The 21806-nt window shown below is 40.8% G+C and overlaps 1 protein-coding gene across 7 annotated transcripts in view; it reads left to right on the top strand.

Moving 5' to 3' along the window:
• PITPNM3 (PITPNM family member 3) overlaps positions 1-21806 on the top strand; it is a 137106-nt gene that overhangs the window by 8414 nt on the left and 106886 nt on the right. For all 7 annotated transcript variants that reach the window (XM_049803085.1, XM_049803083.1, XM_049803079.1 and 4 more), the window contains one exon: positions 20913-21008. In XM_049803085.1, the coding sequence (XP_049659042.1) occupies positions 20913-21008 (96 nt within the window). The remainder of the gene's footprint in view (positions 1-20912; positions 21009-21806) is intronic.

Here is a 21806-nt window from a genome sequence, read left to right as displayed (position 1 = left end):
ATGTAAGTTGCTACTCTGCTTGCAAAAACTGCTGAATTCTGGCTGCTAAGAATCAGTCAACAAATATGATAAAGTTCACTGACATAGAAGCATCAAGTGTCATTACTGAGGAGTTAGCCTGTATTTTGAAATAGGGCTGGTCTTTTTGTTCTCCGAAATAAAATAAAACATGCAGCAGGTTGACACTGTAAATCAAATCAGTGAGTCCAGGCAATGCCAGTGTCTAATGCAATCAAGAAATGTTAATAGAGTCCTATTAAGGTGGCTAATGCTAATCTGTTGGCACAGAAGGAAGTGGACTCAATAAGACTAATGTATTAGGGCGATGCAATGCAGTCCAGCCAGCAAATAAATGTAGATGTGAAGAACTGCTGCAGTGATCTTGCGCAGACTTGTGCTGCTGACTGTGGCTATGTTTAAGCTGCTTCTAAATCTAGAAGCATTCCTAGTGTGATATAATAAAACTGATGCTCCCAAGGGATTTTCTTGTAGCCAGAATTTGTGCCTGGAGATTTGTGACACTTTTCCCTGCCTTGCCTTCACATTGTGCATCAAACTCCAAGGTCACTGGAAGCGTGAGCTTGCTTTGTAGGGCTAGCACTTTTACTGATTTACAGCCAGGCTAGTGGCAGTTCTTCCAGGGAGCTGCTGTTTTCTTTGGAGTACTTGTGAAGTGTTTACAATTTTATATTTACATAGCCCCCTCCCTCCCTCCTTCTTTTCCTCCTTCCCTCCTTCTCTTCCTCTCTTCCTCTCTCTTTTCTGAAACAGAAACCTTTTTATTCTGGCAAAAAGGCAGTAATCCCTGCAAGTCCTTTTAGGCTCTTCTTCAGCCAGAAGTTCCTTCAACTTTACATTATTCATCAGGGGATACTTAATCCAGATCAAGTGACACTAGAATGGTGTTGGTTAGGGAGGTGCTTCTGGTCTTTTGAATTTAAGTTGAAAGTGTTAGTGCAACCACTGGCATTCTTTTTTCCCTGGTGGGAGGTGCGTTTGTATTTACTTCCATTTTCCATGGGCAGCATGCTGTGCTTGAGGTGAACACTCTAAAGCTGTCATGCTAGCATTGGCTCTTTGGCTGAGGGAAATGGCAGTTTCCACTTTTGGACAGGGCCTTACTTCCATGTATGAAACAATCCTGGAAGCCACTGCATCCAGCACTATGAACAGCTTTCCATGTTCTACTGCTGCTTTGTAAGCATAAATTACTAGTGAAATTTAAAAGTGAATAGATTTGAAGAGAAGCTTTGACTATCTTAACGCCTCTGGAACGGGAATCAGTAGATGAAGGAAATGACCTGAAACATCTTAGAGCTATTTTATCTGTGGGTCATGCGTCTTGCAGCACTGCAGTGCTGGCACTGAAATTCAGTACTGCTACATTTGTTTCTTCTCATGCTTTAGTGCTTTTAGACTTCTAAAACTTTTTTTTTTTAAATCTACACTATGTGCTTTCATGAAAGTCTCTGTAGGCAGGTATTAAGACTTCCATGCCTTTGCAGTCCCTCAGATAAGTTCTTTTCTTCTTGTAACAATTCTGAGCTCTTTCCAGAGAAGCAGTGGCTTCTCTTATTAGGATTTCTACAGAGTTTCACAACAGCTTCTTCATTCATTTTCCAGCTTCTGCATCAGAGGTCAGGAATTGTGACAACACCAGCTTCTGTTTTTTCTGCTCTGCATAATCTTCCTTTCTAGCCTGGTACTTGACCATTCCCTGATAGTTGCTGGTCTAAAAGAAAGCATGAAAGGGTGCAGTAAGGGATGGGACAGTGGAACAGGGAGTGGAAGAGTCCTCCTTTGGGAGGAAATTGGAAGGAGCTGTCTTTCTTTGTCTAGCAAAATCAATGCCTGATTTCATTGCTGTGGATTAGGTTGGTGAGTGGCCAGGACATTGAAGAAAAGGTACTGAAACTGATGTTGACTGTAAACCAAGTGGGTGTAGAGCAGCCATGAATACATCAAGACAGAAAATAAGGAAAAAAATTTGGACTCGCAGAGTAACAGCATACTGTAAGAGCCTCCCAGTCAGAATAATGAGGCAAACCCATTCCTTATGTCTTTTTATGAGGGAGCTTGTGCAAGTTAAACAATTTTTTTATTATGGTACCATGTGAACATGCTGGACAAAAGGTACATTTCGACCTTATGTTCCTATGACTGTTCTGTTCAGCACACCTTGGCTGATGGTGTAACAGCTCATCTCCAGCAGCACAGTGAGCAGTGAAATGACCTTTTTTTTTTTTTCCTCTCTGTCAGTGGGCCCAAAGGTAGAAACTGTCCCAGCTGATAGTTGAACAATGTCTGTCTTTTTTTATTGTCATTTCATGAAGGAATAAGAACGGAGAGTGCTGAAGAGAATACTCTGCCCAGCACATTGCACTTTGGAACACTTCCCAAATTTGCATGAATATGGAATCCACAATGTAGTGGCAACTATGTATGAATGCCCTGTGTGTGAATGCTCTCTGTGTACTTCTGTGGTCGATTGACCTTGGCTAGCTGCCAGGTGCTCACCAAGACTCTTATCACTCCCCTTCCTCAACAAGATGGGGGCAGGGAAATATGATGAAAGGCTCGTGGGTCAAGATAAGGACAGGGAGATCACTCAGCAATTACAGTCACAGGCAAAACAGACTCAGCTTGGGGAAATTAGTTTATTACAAATCTAAATCAGAGCAGGATAATGAGAAATAAGATCAATCTTAAAGCACGTTCCTCCCCTACCCCCCCTTCTTCCTGGTCTCAACTTCACTCCCGAATTCTCTACCTTCTCCCCTACAGTGGCACAGGGGAATGGGTGTTGCAGTCAGTTCATTACACGTTGTCTCTGCTGTTCCCTCCTCATCATGCTCTTACCCTGCTCCAGCGTGGCATCCCTCCCATAGGAGACAGTCCTCTGTTAGCTTCTCCAACATGAGCCCTTCCCACAGGCTGCAGTTCTTCATGAACTGCTCCAGCGTGGGTCCTTTCCACAGGGTGCAGTCCTTCAGGAGTGGACTGCTCCAGCGTGGGTCCCTCATGGGCCACAGGTCCTGCCAGAAAACCTGCTCCAGCATGGGGTCCTCTCTGCATGGGGCCACAGGTTGTGCCAGGAGACTGCTCCGGTATGGGCTCTCCATGGGTTGCAGCTTCCTTCAAGGCACATCCACCTGCTCGGGTGTGGGGTCCTCTCTGGGCTGCAGGTGGATATCTGCTCCACTGTGGACCTCCATGGGCTGCAGGGGGACAGCCTGCCTCACCGTGGTCTTCCCCACAGGCTGCAGGGGAATCTGTGCTCCAGCACCTGGAGCACCTCCTCCCCTTCCTTCTTCACTGACCTTGGTATCGGCAGGATTGTTTCTCTTGCATGTTCTCACTCCTCTCTCCGGATGCAGTTTCTGTGCCACAGCAACTTTTTTCCCTTCTTAAACATGTTCTCCCAGAGGTGCTACCACCGTTGCTGATGGGCTCAACCTTGGCCAGTGGCAGGTCTGTCTCTGATCTGGCTGGCACTGGCTGTGTTGGACATTGGGGAAGCTTCTGGCATTTTCTCACAGAAGCCACCGTTGTAGCCCCGCTGTTACCAGAACCTTGCCACATAAACCCAGTAGCTTTCTCTGGTGCAAATGTAGACACTTTGACCTTGGACTTTGGGATCAGAGCTTAGACAGTTGACATAAGGGTAGGAGTCCCTAGAGCAGTTACTACCATCACCAGCGTAGAAAAGCCTGTAGAGAACAGCTTTTGATTCTGATAAACTCTGCATACCTGCATCTTCTGCATCGCATCAAGTTGCTAGGAATGAAATTTGGCCGAGCTGCAGGACAGAGCAGGACTCTGCTGATGATCAGAGTAGGCAGTGATCTTTGTTAGCGCTTTAAGAGTACTTAAGTGCTTAGTCATCTTTTTAAGAGCTTTGATTAGGGATTGAGGTACAGTTTTTCACTTGTCTTAATATTTGGGGCATGTACAGATTATGTGAAAATCTGCATGTGCTCATTGCTGCATTACTTTGCTGTGCCTTGAGATTCACATTCTTCCTGGCTGGCTGGGTTTATTTTAAGTTTATTACTAAGAAACAGGACTGTTTTGTAGAAACATTTTTAAATTCCTGTGCTTGAAGTTAGTTGTTCTTTGTTTTTCCCTGCCTTGAAAAACCAAAACAACCCCTCTAAGCCTAAAAATGAGTACATCAGAAGATAACTCTTCCCTACTGCCAAAGAGTAAAGAACAGAAAAAAACTAAAGAACTTGGAGCTTAGGAGAAGAGAGCACAAACCAAACAAATTGGATGGATTGGGGTAAGAAATGTATGAGGAAGAACAGTTATTAATACTAGCAGATGTTGCACAGACATTGTGCATTGCTTATCATTTATAGGTATGGATTAATTTTAAGCCAAAACAGTGAATTTATGCAGTATCAGTGGGCTTTTCTAGGTGGCACTGTAGCTGATTGAGTGTATATTGACTTAACAGAATCCACATTGCTTGCACCCTGAGTTCTTGGCTGTCTTTGTTGTTACTCAAGATTTTCCAGTAATTCTGTGCAGGGATGAAAGAAACCCATAAGAAAACCACCTAACTCTTGTTTTCACTCCTTTTTGTCTTTATTACATATTGTGTGCTGGATGGCTGCCTACAAAGTACATCACAAACATGTTAGGCAAATATCTCTTACAGAACTGTTCTTCAGTGGGAATGAAATTCTTGAAGATTTGCTTTCCTTCCCTTAAAGATAGGATTGTGGGCTCCCTTTTAAAGAATTAATAAGTTTTGAAGTTCATTTGCTCCTCTTTCTTCCCCAGAGCCTGTTTGCTGAGCAGTACCAGCTGAAGGAGTAGAGAAACAAGAATTAAGTAGTTGCAGTAGTACAGTAGCCTCAGTGCGTGTTTTAGTGTGCACTATGTGTAAAGGACTGCTGGTTTTACCTGAGTCAGATTTTGTCTTTCCAAGTTCCAGTCCTCCTTTTGATATCTGTGTGATGGTAACCTGAACTGAGGGAAGCTAAGGAGAGTCTTCCAGCTCAAATTTTATGGTGTTGTCAGGATAACTTAGACCTAATTACTGAGATAGGTCAAGTGCTTAAGCTTCTCTAATTTGGATATAAAAATGTGAGCTAAACCTAAACCCTGGCCCAACAGTCAGTACTAATGAACCTGAAGGCATATACAGGCCAAAAGCGTCATACGTGAAGGGATATCTGCCTGTCTAGAGATATGGGAGTAGATTTTTCACTTAAATTACTCTGCATGAGCACAATTCCTATAGAGCAGAAGTTAGCAGGATGCTTGTGTTACCAAGAACGAGAACATTACACTGCTTACAAAAAAAAAAAAAAAAAGACTTTAAGATTGTTGCAGGTACATCTTTATACTCTTTTCACGACACTTGGTGCAGTGAGGCAGTCTCTCTGTGTGACAACTAGGCCCCTGGTGTTACAGTAAAATTGGGGTTGCCCCATACTTTGTGTTTTTCTGCATGTTTTAAAACATGGAAAGTGATTTTATTTTCTGGAGAATAGCCTGGCTTAAGCTGCTGTTAGTGTTACAGGAAAAAATTATTCCCTGGAACATCTTCCCTTTCAATTTCTTGATGCTCATGTTTTTGTTTTCTTGCTGTTTTAAGGTAATTCTTTTCCATTTTAGGGAGACAGCATTTTTATAAGCATTGTGTTAGAACCTGTACTGCCCAATGACTGTGAATGTAGTGAGGTTTTTTTTGTTTGCTTTGTTTTCTATTTTGTTTTTCTTCTAACTGCTGCTCTAATGAGTAAGCAACAAGAGTTCAAAGTATTTTATTTTCTTTTGGTGCTTTTTGAAGCATATGGTGATGACTTGGGAAACTTCTCTCAGCGTGACTCCTTAAAAGGAAGGCATTTTGCCTCTTCTGACACATGCATGATACTTGACAACCCTTGACAGTAGAAGGGGATGAGAATGAGTTTTTTGCTCTGAGGTAGGACAATGAGGATTAATAAATAAGATCTTTTCCAAGAGCTGTCTAATGGGACCAGCTTGTACAGTTGGCTCGTCCCAGAAGTTTATGAGGATTTTAGCTTGCTGCTTGGCTTTCTTGACCTGCACAACAGAGAATATCTGTTAGTGGGGTTTTGCTGTGTTTTTTACCTTGTGTATCGTTAAGGCAAAGTCCAGCTTGACTCAAATCAGTTTTGGTAATGGCATATCAAAGGAGTTAGCATTGCCCAAGCGTGCTTATGCCATACTGTTCTATGCTTGCTCCTAGGGTACAGGAGGTTTCTCGGGCCAGCTGGCCTGCTCTAAGGATTGCAGGCTTGTTTTGTGACAGTGGGTGGCAAGCTTGCTATTGCCCAACTGTGTATAGCCAGCTTCTCTAGCTCTTCTGCATGGTGCCTCTTCTGCTTACAGTTGGTGATCTTCCTTGGCTAATTCCTTTCCTCTTCTGCTGAGGTTGTGGCATCACAGCTACTGAGAGTGTGAATTCCATTTTAAGGAACAGCCTGCAGGTAACACATTGTCAACATTAAAAAAGCAGCATTGTTATCTCCAGCTCAAATGTATGACCTTGATGCCGGGTGGGGACCTTGATGCCGGGTGGGGTCAGCAGAGCACCATATTTCTCTGGTCTCAGTGAGTTACCAGGGCCGCCCTTTGATGCACCCTCTCAACTCATTCAAGCTGAACCAGGAATGGGAATCCAGTAACGGTGTGGCTGTGGGAGCAGTCATTCTGCAAAAGACTAGGTAATTTAAAAAAAGGTTTTTTTCTCCAACATTGACAGGGTTCAGGCAACCCTTGGGGCTACTAGACTTAGCTTGATAGGAAACCCTTCAGTCAGAATTTAAACTGAATGAGACAGATAAAGGATGGGGAAAGAGAAAATACGTCCAATGTCATCCAGCAAATCAGGGGCAATTGTGAGACTGGAGTGAAGTCTAATCCTGTAGCCAGGAAGGGATGTCCTTTAGTGGACTGCTTACTCCTCTAAGTGTCTTTGAAGTAGGCCTGATAGTTGTGGCACATTGTCCTTAAGAAGAGGCCTTATGAAGTATGAGTTCCCTGCAGACTGATAACCCAGCTATTTCAGGATGCAGCAATGAACTTTGAACAATTGGAAGGGACTAAACACCAGAAACTGAGTTTTAACATAAGTAGAGCTGGAAAAAAACTTTGAGCATCTAACTTCCTCTCTAATAGAAATGCACTATTTCTATTTTCATTTGAAAATAAGAGTTTTACTGCAGCTAAATTCCATCTTTAAAAAAAAAATAACCAAGGGCTTTGTTAGTAAATTGCAGTACATTTTTTCTTTATCATAAAGCTGGTACTAGTGCACTCTGATTGCAGACGTTGCAAAGGAGGTTGAGATCCAATTCTGATAGGTCTGGGCACCCACTAGACAGTGTTGGCTCTTCAGGGAAAGAGACTAACAAAACTAGATGACAGAGTAGAGATGTGATCAGGTCTTCTCCTTGTCTCATTGCTGAGGACTGCGGAGAGAGAGGACCAGTTTTCAGAAGGGCTGTGTTTGCTGTCCAGTCATGGACTTTATGAATTTGTGTGTTGTCACCCTGCAGTATAGCGTCTGTTCAGATCAGGTGAGGGTACACCATCAAGTTTCCATCAAACCAGCTGAAGCATGGGACACAGCGCTTATGCTAGCTTTATGTATCTGTTCTGACTGCAGGCAGAGAATGCCTGATTTGTCATGGAGCTGTCTGGTACCAAAGTTAATCCTCCAGAATATTTTTGACAGATGGGAACTTGTGTTATGAGGTTACACTGGACCAGAGTCATATGGCTATAGCACCTTTATTTTGGTTTGGGGAAATGAGATTACCAGCTTGAGCCACAGTCTGACTCTGTGATCTGCTGTGGATCAGCCCTTTCTACTGTTGAAGAAATCCTGCTGCAAGTGACTTGGCCTGTTGAGTTTATATCAGGGGCCATGACCAAACATGAGCTTTTCTCTCTTCTTCATCTGTATTTGAACCACCTATAGACTTGTCCTTTTTCTCTGGCATTTATCTTTCAAATTGGTGGCTCTGTGCTGAGTGCTGCAGTGATTTGTTGCGTAACAGGGTCACTTAAGTTCTCTGTGCACCCATTTTGTCCTTCTTGTGCTTCATCTCCCTGCTTGCCAGAGATGCAGTGGGTTTGCACAAGGCCATGGTCTGCCCAGGGGAAAAAAAGACATTTTGTTTCTAAGCTGGTCAGCCAGAAGAACATAAAAGTGACTCCAGAGAAGGACTGATGGGACTTTTTTGGTCTTGCACTTAGAGGTGCTGAGAACTACATCTATAGCTGTCAGTGGGAGCTGCTGGCCAAGTTTCCCGTGCAATGGGCAGAATACATGATGACTCTAATCATTCTCTGCTATATTTAGGCATTTAGTATGGCATTTGGGGTTGCAGTATTGATCATAGTGCCTCTTTGTGCCTGTGACTCCAGACAATGCACTAGCTGCACAGTTAGCAGCCTGCATAGAGCTGTTGGCATCCTCTTTGCTCTGCCTTCATGTACAACATGCTGGCTTTGAAAGGATATCTGGACAAGTTCTGTGTCTTAACAGACCTGCATGTTAGCTGCCTTGAAACCTAGCAGATGCCACTAGGAAATGGGCAGGGTCCCAGTGTATTTTTTGGGAAATGGGCAGGGTCCCAGTGTATTTTTTGGGAAATGGGCAGGGTCCCAGTGTATTTTTTGGTAACATAGTCAAAGAGGAAGTAAAAATGAAAAATGGAAATAGATGCAAAGAAACATTAAAGCTTCAATTAGCTTCAGCTTTCAGCTGCCATCCTTTTTCAGTACAATGGTATATAGGTTTTGAAATGGATTTGCTCCTCTATGGATTCTTGTGCAACCTTTCTTAATTCCTTTAACTCACTTCAGGAAGGGTGTCTGCTTTTCTTCCCTGCCCTCCACCACTATCCCCAGCTACAAAGATCTTCAGGGGTCATTGATGAGACTTTTCTTTACCTATGAATAAAGTTTTTCCTGTAGATTGTTATTCTTCTAACTATTCTTTCTGTTGTTGTTGCTGGGTGACACACCCTTTTAGACAGGAGTCCAGTGATCCCTTTGACATGCATGCTTCCTTAAATCTGTAATGGGGTTATGGATGTTTAATGCTTCTCCCCAGAAAAGAAAGTCATGCTTTTACCTTGCAGATTTTTGCTCTGGTCGCTTTATGCACAGCGGGCTTCAGCCTCTGGTGACCTTTTCTAAAATGACTGTACCTATACCTTTCTGTGGTGGAGCAGGGTGTTGCAGAGCTGCCTGTAAATGAGATATTGACAATGTGCAGAAACTTGGCCTGCTCAGAAATGCAGTCTGCAGTTGCAGCAATAGGATCTTATTGGCATTCTCTTCTATGTGTTCCCTCTGATCAGTGTGCTGTGTGTCATCACAGGGAGTATTTTTATCTTTCAAGTTGGAGTGTCTACACCAGAATTTCATTTACATGCACACACGTTTGTGTGTGTGCGTATATGCACTTGTATGTTCTCCCTCCCAGCTTTGCCAATTTTCTCAGTACTGATCTGATTTAAGATACATCTGCTCTACAGACAAAAGCAGAACAAAAAGCTGCTGCTAGGAAAAAAAAAGGAGAAGGATTGATTATTTTGCTTCCTGTATTTTAAGCTAAATGGTGAAATTTGATTGGCAGTAAATAAATGAAAATAAAGATTATATAGAGGGGTTCTGCAGCTTTCGTGCTCTTCACCTCATTGGAAATAGTTAATGCATGCTCATCCAGTTTCCCCCCACCCTTGCTGAGATGTAATTGTGATTTACTGTACTTTCTCTGTTTCCATGGTATGTCTTTCTAGCCTTATGTAGTGAACATAACCCTGCTGTGAATATATGGGGGTTTTTAAAAGTTTTTAGAGTGCTTCAGATAAGTGTTTAATATTGGCTAATGATTATGTTATTCCACATCAGTCTTTCCTTGTGCAAGTTTTAAGGAGACCTGGATTCTTGCTGGAATGGGAAATAAGCAGGAAAGCAAACTTGTCCTTTTGCATGCTACGATGATGAGTAACAGGACATGACGTGGAATTACATGGATTCACTGCATATACTCTGAGGCTATCTACATATTTCTTTTAATCTGAGTTTGCCCTGGGGATTTTCCTGTGAAGTGGTGCTGTAGCCAGATTTCTGAATCATTGTTTAAACACCTGAATGAATGGCCAGAGTTATTTACAGGAGGCTGATACAGAGCTATGGCTTCATTATGGTTGCTGAGCTTGGAGGCAGACACTTAAACTCATCTGATATGCTGACTTCATCTATACAGATGGATTCCTGCTGATATAACTATTGACCTCAGTGAAGTTGTGCCAGAAGACAGATTTGGTGCTGCTAGCCTCACTTAATGCTGCAGGTATTTGCCTTAGTCTTATGTGGATAATAAATAGATGGAAAAAGGCAGAGCACTGGAATGGAGAGGAGCTGCAGTTGTTTCCCACTACATTTGCAAGGTGTAAAGACGAGACTTCTATCAGGATTTTGGTTGTGAAGACTAATCCCACCACTGTATTAGAATTGAAGTCCGTGATGATCTCTTCTTCTCCTTGGAAAGGCATAAGGTTGTTTTGGGCATAAGGTGTCTGTGACCTATCTTGGGGTCTGTTAACAGTAGCAGTAGAGCTTTTGATTGAGTCTTTGCACAGTCTTCAGAGCAGTTTGATCCTGACTTAGTGTTTTCTATCTGTCTTTAATATAACATGGCTGCATTTCAACTCTTAAGTCCCATGCAAAGAGCATCCTTCCTCCTCAGGCATGTGTCTATAAGAGCTTGATTTGCAAGGGAGCAGCTATCAGCCCAATTTTGAATTTCCATAGGTCACAAGTGAAGGGAAAAGCCCAAACAGTAGAGTGTATCTTTTTCAGACTGATGTTGCTGCTTTTTAAAACCCTTAAGAGCTTTTAAATAATGTTCAGTGTTTATTATGCACTAACATTGTTAGCTATAGTAGTAGTTTGTTTGGCTGGAGACCAAAGACTGGATGTTTAATAGAATAATTCTTAGGCACATTGTATGGAAAATGGACTTGAGGGGAAGGCTTTTGTCACTGAAAACCAAAACAAAGTGTTAGCTTTAAAACACTATGGGTAAGATTACTGAAGAAAATGCTGGCTCTGTCATAAGTGCCCTTGAAGGGAAAGGACAGAAACTGCTTGCAGGTTTTTCCAACTTCAGTTTTCAAAAGCTGTGTTAAAAGCTGGTGCTTCATATTCACCTTAATTATTATAAAAGGGTGAAGACATCAACTGTGCGATGTAAAGATGGTTCTTCTGTTTGGGCATTCTGTTGCCTATGTCCAATGTATCCTTGTTGTACATTCCTCACTTTTGTGTTTTAACTCCTTTATCCAGCCTCATAAGATTTTCATTACTTGATTAATGAGAAGAGTAATCTGTAAGAATACAGTTGAAAGCCTTCCTCTCCCCACCCACCCCCCCCTCCCCCCACCTTATGTAGCCTAGGCAACTTGAAAAGGTGGAATTAGTCTGGTAGAGCTAAACTAGGAATTCCTAGTTTAAGAAGTTACTAGTTAAGCATTTACTGGTTATGCATTTATCTGCAAGATAAGCCGTAATAGTCTGCTGTCTTCCTGTGTTGAGATTTACCTGAAACAGTGATTGTCACTTTGGAGTTTGTTTCCAAGTTTTCTTTAATTTCTGGTTTTGTCTCTGTGTCTTCTAATGCAGTGTATCCTGTCTGAAAGCGCAATAGAAAGTGCAAGTGGTTGTCGTGTAGTACTTCTGATCCAGGTAGCTGTTATCTGTATTTCAGAGAACTCACTTTAAACTTGACTGGTAAAAGCAAAACAAACCAAACCCCGAAATAATCAGAAGAACCTGTCTCATGATCTTTGCATGGCTTAGAAAATTGTTTTGTGTCCTAAGGGGCTCAGCACAGTGAAGATAAAGCACTTCTGATGTGATTAAACACACAGCAGATGAATCTGTAATCTTCAGTGAAAATACAGAAATAAAAACTGGCTGAGAATTTGATTATAACATCTCTAATGCTTAGAAACGATTTAATTTCCATTATCTTTAGAAGAGAGGGAAGAAAATGCTTTCACATTATATAATGTTAGCTGACTTTTAAAATGGATTATGAAGTTAAAATGTAATACCAGGGTCTTAAAATTGCACTTTTCCATTATGCTTCTATTGTATAGGTATTAGTGCTGCTTCTGGAAATAGGAGCCTTGGTTCTGCATGCAATGAGAAAGGAGTCTGGAGTGGGGTGAGAATGGAATCCAGCTCTTCTGTTTCCTAGAATCATGCCTGATTGTTTTCAAAATTAATCACATGTTCATAATAGACAACTGTGTTTAAAAATACATAAATAAATACATTTGAAAGAATAGGCCTGAACCAAACCATCAGACCTTCCCTATGCAATTCTGAATGCCGGGGAAATTTGCTTCTCTTCCAAATGAAGTGTTTAAATTGTGTGTTCTGCAGGGTAACAAGATGTCTGCTGCTTTGTGTTTTTGCAGGGCCTGGCACAATCTTGGGTGGTTGCTGTGAACTTACTGAAATAATAGAGCCAGACTGCTTCTAAGTCTACTCCATAGTCTTAAGATCTGTGTATCTCACCTTGGAGCTTGCCCTATTATACCAGTAGTTTAGCCAATGCCAATTTCTCATACTACCTCCTGTTTAGTCTTAGAGGAGAAACATCTCATGCCAGTACTCTGTGAATGAATGTGGTCTTTGGCATAAATTTTTCTTCAGTGCATCCACAGATGTTTCCCTTGCTTCCTGTTACCCCAGCAGATAACAATTTTTTTTTCTTCTGATTTAGGATTATAGGACATTACAGGTTGGAAGGGACCTGAAGAGGTTTCTAGTCCAACCTCCTGCTCAAAGCAGGGTCAACTGTGGAAGCGCATCTGGTTGTTCAGGGCTCTGTCCAGCTGGGCCTTGAAAACTTCAAAGAATGAAGATTGCGCAGCTCTGGGCAGCTGCTTCCAAAGAATTACTTTTCTTCTGGGGAAAATGTTTAAGGAAAAACCCAATATGAAACTCATTTCTGCTTAGAGCCAACATCTCCTCCCGTCCTGCATCACTGTGAAGAGTCTTGCTCTGCCTCCTCGACACTTTCTTCACAGGCACTGGCAGGCTGCTATCTGCTGCCCCAGAAGCCTTCTCATTACAGGTTGAACAAGCCCTGTTCCCTTAGCCTTTCATCATCAGGCAATTGTATAGGAAGGAGGTTCAGTGACAAAAATGAGACTTGGATCCATCTGCTTCATTTGTTTGTGTCTGGGAGTGCCTGTCCTTAAAATAAACCTGCTAATACTTCCTGTTAAGGGTGTACAACTCCTATTAACTGCTAAGATTCAATTAGAATCTTAGATAGAAGGGTCAACTTCTCAATCTTTTCAAATCAAGGTCCTCTCAACTCAAAGCAGTTGTGTCCTATTTTAACATTTTGATTTGAAAAAGTTAAAACTTCTATAAAACTTGTTAGAGTTTTAGAATCACCTAATGTGTGTCAGAACTGCAGTTCTCTTTGTTGATAGTAAGCACTAAAGGCCAAAGTAAAATACAGTGTGAAAATTGGCAGGGGCCACTGCAATAGGAGACTATTTTTTATAATTATATTCAAAACTTTTTCTGTCACATGCAGGTATATGGTTTTCCTAGAATGAAGAGGGTTTTAAACTTTGTGCAACAACTTTTCCTTATTCAAATGGACAAATTAACATAGACAGGAGATAAAGATCTGACTCACTGGACACCAAGGTGATGAGGAAAGATTTAACTGGGAGGTTCTTAAATGAAGGGTGCTTGAGGAGTACTGTCTGCTTGCTTGGGCAGTCCTGCATTGTAAATCTCAGATCTGCCCACCAACTTGCTACTGGGTTACATTGCCTGACCTAGCCAAAGCATGCAGAGCTTTTCATACACGGGTCTTGTCCTTTTTTCCCCACCAGCCTATCTTCTCTTGCTTGTGTTTCCTCCACGTCCATTGCAACTACCAAGCTTGTAGATTGCTCCATTTCCAATAAAGTTCCATGCCCTTTTGTGGCATTTATAATTAAGCAGTGTGAGCTTGAGGCACAGTTAAGAACTGTATCTCTAGGACACTTCCTTCATGTCACAAGGCTTCTTATCTGCACACTTGCAAGCACCTGTGTGGACACAATTGTGTAGCTTGTCTTTATTGTTCCTTATTTTGGTCTGGAAACAGCTCAGGGTGAGAATCTTCTTTTTTTTCTTAAGATGAGTACAAATTTATCTATTTTTAAGGGAGCTGGGAGTTGAGGAAAAGTGGCGGCTGTTATGAAGTCTTTAAACAGTTGCTCTACTGTATCAATGAATCATAGCAAATGAATGATAATCATAATGAGGAATGAGTCTTCAATGAATCATACTTACTGTATTGGGTGAATGCGTAATTGCAGAGTTTTTCAGGTGGATGCTTGACAGAAAAAAACCAACAGTACCAAGTGTGATCCTAGTGCCTGATGGTGTATTGTGTGAGGTTTTTGTTTTCTTTTTTCGTAAGCCTAGCCAACCAGCATGGCTTTAAACATAATCACAAGTAATAAAAGTAGAATTGGCTTTTTCTTTTATTATTCTTCCCTGTGCATTGTTCCTAGTCTGTGGGATTTCTGTTCTTTGATTTGTTATAGTAACCATGAACTTCAATCCCACATGGAGATCACATTATATGAAGTGGTGGGAAACTCAGCATGCATAAAACAGTCTCTGCTTTGGAGGAGGTGCTGTGTGTTGCTGTACATGCTGCAAGATAAGAATATTGTGTTGTTTATCTTCCTAGTAATGATCATATACAGTCAATCCAATCCAAGTCTGGATATCTGCAACCAAATTAGGAGGCTAGATGTCAAGAAAGAGGTACTTTTCTGAAGTGTGATAACTTTCCCCTGCTGTCTCTACTGTCAAGAACACTGAAATCCTGGCTTGTGTGCCTCAGTTACATGCCTAAGGCTGAGACAAATGAATCTGAGGTCTTAAGTCGACTTCACTGATGGGACAGTTTCTTGTAATTGCAGTGGAGAAGGTGTATTCCTGTGAACGTGACTTGGAGCATCTTGTGCAAATTGTTGTTAAATGCCTTTCAACAGTAACTCATCTTCTGTGTATCAGTCTGATAACTTGCAAACCATGCTTTTGCAGTGGTATTTTTAACAAACAATCTAAATATGCACATTACTATGTTAAGTACAAGCTTGAAATAACTCTTCTGTATCAGTGTGATGGTTTAAAAAATTACAGCCTTTAAAAACGTATATTGTTACAGAGGTTTTCTTAAACAGAAATAAAAACAGAGGTAAAAAAAAAAAGTGAGAATATGAAATGAGCACTCATTAGTACCACTGCTTCAGTTAGAAGAAACATACTTTTTAAGCTTTTGTTTAGCATTCTCTTTCTAATGAGACTGTCAAACATGGCTTCAGTAGCAAACAGTTTTCTGTACCCTGTGGGGATTTAAATTCAATAAACTGTATTCTGTAATTACTGTTAGTGGGCTGGCCTTGGGAAATTATGCATCATTGAGGAGGAAGAATGTTCTCTGCTTTGTTGGGATGAATATGTGTTGCAGCAGTTAGGAAATGTAGTGATAGGTATCAGCCATGATACCTTTACTCAATGGTAGTCTGTAGAAGTTGGAAGTGTATTTGTCTTGAGTGTAGTGGACTGGGAAGATAGTCTTGGAAATGGAGAGGTGAGGTGACAGCAGTACTCACTGATGTTTCTTCTGTTTTGAGGTGTTTGGTCAGTGGTCTCATATTGCTCTCATCAGCTAAACAAATAACTGAAGGGAGAATGTAAAGAAGATGGAGCCAGCTTCTTTTCAGTGGTGCCCAGTAACAGGAGAAGAAGCAATGGGCACAAACTGAAACACAGGAGGTTCACCCTGAACATCAGGAAACACTTCTTGTTTTGTTACTGTGAGGGTGGCCGAGCACTGGCACAGGTTTCCCAGAGAGGCTGTGGAGTCTCCCTCCTTGGAGATATTCAAAAGCTGTCTGCACATGGTCCTGGGTAACCTGCTCTAGGTGACCTGCTTGAGCTGGGGGATTAGACCAGATGAAGTCCACGAGTTCCTTCCTACCTCAACCATTCTGTGATTCTGTAAACCTACTTGTTATGGTTTTACCTTCTTTTGCTAAAAAACAATTCAGGTGGTATCTCAAAGGCATTTAGACAAACTGATTACAACAGGTTTGGAAGCATCTGAGCGATTATTTTGTTCTTATTAAGCCTATGCAGCTTTTGCATGCTGACATTATCAACCCAAAAGAGTATTTGGACTTGAAACTGAAGTTAAATGCAAGTTCAAGATTAGGTCCTTGCATGAAAGCTCATGTGCTTAAAAATTGGGGCCAAAGTGAAATAATTCCAAGGTGTCTGTGGGGATCCTGAGGTCTTGTCTACATGAAAGACTGGACTAATTTAACTACTGTAAGTTCAGGAATGTATCTTTTTCCCTACATGATGAATGGGAGGGAAACCACTTCCCTACTTGATAGGAGTGCTGTAAGGGAAAGTGCATTTGTGCTCATGAGGTGTTCAGAAGCTATGCCATTGGAGGTTGTACAATTAATAGATGTGCTTTCTGGACTGACTTATTTCTTGGATTTCATTTCCTTCAGCAGAAAAAGATGGATTAAAAGTGAAAATTGAAATTTTATTTTATTTTTTTTTTTAAGAGTATGTGGAATTCAAGTACAGCTACCAAAAATCTTGCCCTCTTCCATTACCCACATTGTCAGGATTGCTATTCTACATTCTATCACAAGATTCAAGCAGGTTTTTAATGAAAATGTCCAAAGTCTACTTTTATCTCGAGGTTAAATGGGAACTTTGTCAATGGGAACTGAAAGTTAAATTTGCAAATAGCATCTGTTGTAAAACAATGTATCTAAAGAACTGGTTCATGGGTTTTTTTGCTCCCTAGGAAATTACTACCTCAACATGCAAATTAGACCTTGAAATTCCAGTGGAGACACCATAAATTAACATGCTGTAATATTTGGGAGCCGTGGTGACAATATGGAAGTCTGAACGAGAAAGATTTAGCTGGAAACAAGTTACTGTGGTTGATAATTATATGTAACATATAATTGTAGGCATTTTAAATGTTGAAACTACCAAGGCGGCTGTCATTTCTGATATAATGGGAAGGAAATGTTTGTGTTCATGAGGGTATTGTGGAAAAAAATGTCCATGGTTAAAAGCAGTAATGACTTGCTAACTGACAACTGAAAAACTCATTGCTTTAGAGAACTGTTAAAGATCAGCAAGCACCCATGGAAATGTGTTGTATTACTTTTCCTGTAACCTGGCAGAGAGGGGATGAGATCAGCAGTCCATGGAGCTTGGCTCTGGCCTTTCCACTGATATGTGAAGACTGTGTGTCCTGTTACACAAGAGCTGACGATACTTGGTTTCTTGAAGGACTGAGGTCATATTCTTGGGGTTTTTGTGCTCCAAATTAATCTGTGTTTGATAGCCAAAATGTCAAGTAATTAATATAGTCCTTAAGAAAAGAAGTTTTGTACCAAGACTGAGTTTATTTGGATTTCTTTTAGTGTTCTCTTGAGATTTTTATAGATATAGAGATAGATAGATAGGTGTGGGGTTTTTTTGGTTTGGTGTTTTTTGTTGGTTTGTTTTTTTGGTTTTTTTGGTTTGTTTTTTTTTTTTTTTTTTTGTAACAGTGCTTTGTTCCCTCTAGTCAAATGCAGATCAGATTATTCTCACAATCGAGTTGAAAATTTCTGGAATGAAACATTGATTTGGTGGTTTTTTTCCTTTTTTTTTTTTCTTTTAAAATTTTCTGTGTGCCAGGAGTCTTCCTTGATAAATAGCTTGCATTCTGAATCCTTTAATTCTAAATTCTAGTTCAGTTCTAGTGTGCAGAAGTGGAGCGTAGTCATATGTGTCTTGATCTGAATGAATCTTTATTTGATTATGAAAACTATGCTGAAAATGCCTTTGTTATTATTGGATACAAATGAGTGAATCATCCAGATGCTTAAACTACCTTACTCTTCAGTGATTTCTGTAGTGGTTTTGATGTTATTTACTGTCTTTGTTATAGGAATCTCTCAAAATCTGTTAGGTAAAAACAAAGAGTAGCAGACAGTTTCTTCCCAGAAGAACTGGCTGTCTTCAGCAGAGGAACCAAATGAAAACTGAGATAAGAAGGCACATAGCATGAAATGGAAGGAACTGGCCCATGTATTGCAGGTGTTGGATTAATTCTGTAACTTTTAGTATTTGTTCTTTGAAGATGGATTTTGCAAGGGGACTAGATATCAGGAAAGACAGATAAGAGAAGTAAGGAAGAATGAGTGGGTCCTTCTGGTCTTAAATCTTAAGCTTTACCTGGAGACTTATAGAAGCCCAAGACCACATTGAATGGGACTTCACCAATCCATGGGAAATGTAGCTGACTAACGTAACAAAAATTGGAGAAGCTTTAAAATCATGATAAGACAAATCCTGAAAATAATTATCCAAAATGGCAAGTACTTGTTTCTTCTGGTTTATTTTTGTTTGCTCGTTCTTTTTCCCACTGTTTGCTGGCTTTGGATACAAAGCATTTGTAGTGCCTGACTAGAGGCATACAGTTATACGGCTTTAAAAAGTCAGGGCCCTAAATGTCTCTTCAAAACAAATGATCTGCTGCCATAAGAGGGTATTTTTTTGTTGTGGCATTTTTGTTTGTTTCTGCAAATGTAGCCCTCTGGCTTCTTGTGGAGTCACTGAAGGCTCAAAATATATGAAAATCAGACTCCTTAGTTTTTAGCCTTGGAAGAGCTATCATCAGTACAGACATCTGGTCTGGAAAATCTGAGCAGAATTTTCTCAGTGTGAAATTTATGTTCAGTATGGGAGTGTCAGTATCTACAGGACCCCAAAAGGCACTAACTGTGTTACTGATGAAGTCTATCTGTCTTAGTCTGGATATTTCTGTGGCTTAATAAACGTCCATAGCACAGAAATTCAGCTTCAATTATAGTTATTTGATTGACCAGGGTAGCTGAGCAAGGGGCTGTTTTCTTGCAGAGGAAAATTCTGAACACTCTTGAGATGTTCAAAGCAGTCCTTTGCCTTCTCGTCATTCTCTGTCTCACTGTTGTTCTCATGTTCTGTGGACTTGCCTCTCATTTACAGGTTCTTCATAAATTTCCTAGTTTACTGCCTTCCTTCTGGCTGCTCATAGATTTTAAGGCCTGTGATCAGGAAATCTAATATTCTACATAAGGCTGAAAAAGAGTAGTTTACTCAAGAATTTTTCTACTAAGAGTAATAGTATTATATTTTGTTTTTCAGATGTAGCATCTCAAAAGGTGAGGCAGATTATTCCCTCCTTATGCTCTTTTGTAGCATATAGGCTCTTCTCCAAAGGCTGAATTTCACAAATTTTCCCTTTCCCATCTGTCACTCTGGCTTTGTTCTGGTGCTTCCCATTCTCGTCCTTTGAAATTTTGGAATTCCTGCTCTTCCAAGCATTGACCCAAATGCAGACTTTTCTTCATTAGAAGTTCAGAATAGTGTTCTTTCTACCTCTATTTTGATGACTATAGCGATAAGTTTTAAGATACATATATTTGAAGAGAGGGACAGCAAGGTGTTGTTTGGTAAGGAATAATTCAGCTTGCCGTTCCTTATTGTTAGTAAAAGGTTCCAGAAATCCGTAACAGTAAATGTAATGATCTGTATGCATTCTCTGGTAGCTGCCAAATATCACTGGACACATTCCCAATACACACTGTTCTCTTGTAATGAACACTGACTCCTTAATACCCAATTATTTTGAATATTTTTGTGGGTTTTTTTTAAGCTATTAAAATGCTATTAACTGATTAGTATTTTTACTCTTGGCCAGCTAAAATCTGCTTCCTTCTACCACCTTTCATTTATATTTCTGATTAGATCAGCTGTAGATGGAGTAAAAGTAGAACAAAAGGCTGTGACCTAGTGGCATGTTTCCCCAAGAACGATGTAGAAGGATGCCTCCCCTGCATGAGTTGCTCTTTTACTACTGGGAGGAGAATGCTTTTGTGGACAGGCAGGGCCTTGGGATATTAGATTTCAGGTCTGATGTCATCATTTGGAGAAATTAATAAAACCAAGGACACTGTTCTGGTTGGTAATAGCTGTAGTGTTGTTATAGATACGGTGGATTTGATCCCTGGTTCCCCAGTGATTTGGGGGAGACTTTATTGTTAATATATTTCACTACTACTTTCTAGTGTTGGGTTGCTGTAGATGTAAGGAGAACTGAAATAGTTAGGCAGCTCTGGTTTACTAATTACAAATTAGTTTAACAACCCATTTGGACCATCTAAGTTGTCATGACTGTATCTGTTGCTATACGTATTCTAATGTGGTTTTGCCTTCCTGTCTTCAAATGACAAGCTTCAAATTAAGGCCCTGGGCTCCAGCAAACCAAAGCTGTCTCATGAAAACAGCTCAGTGAGTGACAATTCAGTAGTTTGTAAATCTGTGAGCCAAATAGGATGGCACTTCTCTTAGAAGTGAAATTGAATTTAAATGGAAGCTACTGCTATGTCCTGGGGAAATGCTTCTTGTCTTAGAAACAATGTGCAGTTTGAGTGTTGGAATTGAACTGCCTGGTGAATTCAACAGGGAAGGATTTATCTTTTCAAGTCACTGCATTAGCTGAAAAGTGATGCAGGCTTATCTTTAACAAGTTCTTGGTTTAATCACTTTTGTTAGGTAGAAGCAAGAGGTCTAATTTTTGTGTCATCCTGAGAACTCTGGCTGACTGTTGAGATTAAAGTACGTGCACTGACCAAAATGATCCACCTCAGCCATCTACATAAACTGTTTATTAATGTATTTTTTTTCTTTAAGCCTGGAGCAGAGGTGAGCATGCCATTGCATTAATTTGAGTCTCTCTGTATTTCCAGCTGGCCCGTGCCGATTCAGTGGTGCTCAGTGGCCCATGCAGAACGTCCTCAAAGACTCTGTGGAGAGCTCCGATGATGAATTCTTTGATGCGCGAGGTCAGTACGTGTTTTTGTCCTCCCCTCCCCATTCTTTCCCCAGTTTCGTAGCAAGTAACTAAGCCTCTTTGGCAGTGAACTGAAAACATTGTCCTGATCAGACTGAGATCTGAAGAAAACCCATCAGATCTTCTCTGAAGTATTTGTGAATGGGCCTAGAGTTGTGGAAGATGGGTGAAGTGCTGGGGTGGATGAGCGAGCTGCCATGAACTGGATCTGGCATCAGAAGCAGCATGACTACAACAGTATAGAGCAACCTAGTCTAGTGGAAGGTGTCCCTGCCCATGGCAGGGGGTTGGAACTAGATGATCTTTAAGGTCCCTTCCAATCCAAATCATTCTATAATTTGATGATTCATGGGCCCAGCTTGTTTACAGGTCAGGTAGTATATGATGTTACAGTTGGAGTGCTCTTGTTTACAGTTCCTGATGAAGGCCATGAGTGTGTGTGTTACTAATGACCAACTTTTAAAACCAATGGCCTAGGTTTTCCACTCTGGCAAAACTTTCACTGAAGTGACTGGGACCTCTGCTTGTTCAAGAAGCAGCAATATCTGAATGCTTGTGGGTTTAATCAGGTGAATCCAAAATGCAACACTCACTACAACATCTGATGAGACCCTGAATCTTGGGATGCTCTTTAACATGCCAAGTTTTGTTCTAAAATGGGAGTAAAGTTTGTAGGTTCTGTGCACACACAACCTCCCATCTACAGTGGGAAGCAGGGGCTCTCTTTTTGCTTTTGTTGACAGAATCCAAACCTTATGCTTTTCTGACATGTTTTGTTGCTTTTCTGAAG

Source organism: Accipiter gentilis, chromosome 6 (genome assembly GCF_929443795.1).
Source record: "Accipiter gentilis chromosome 6, bAccGen1.1, whole genome shotgun sequence".
NCBI lineage: Eukaryota > Metazoa > Chordata > Aves > Accipitriformes > Accipitridae > Astur > Astur gentilis.
This window is presented reverse-complemented; position numbering and strand designations above follow the sequence as displayed.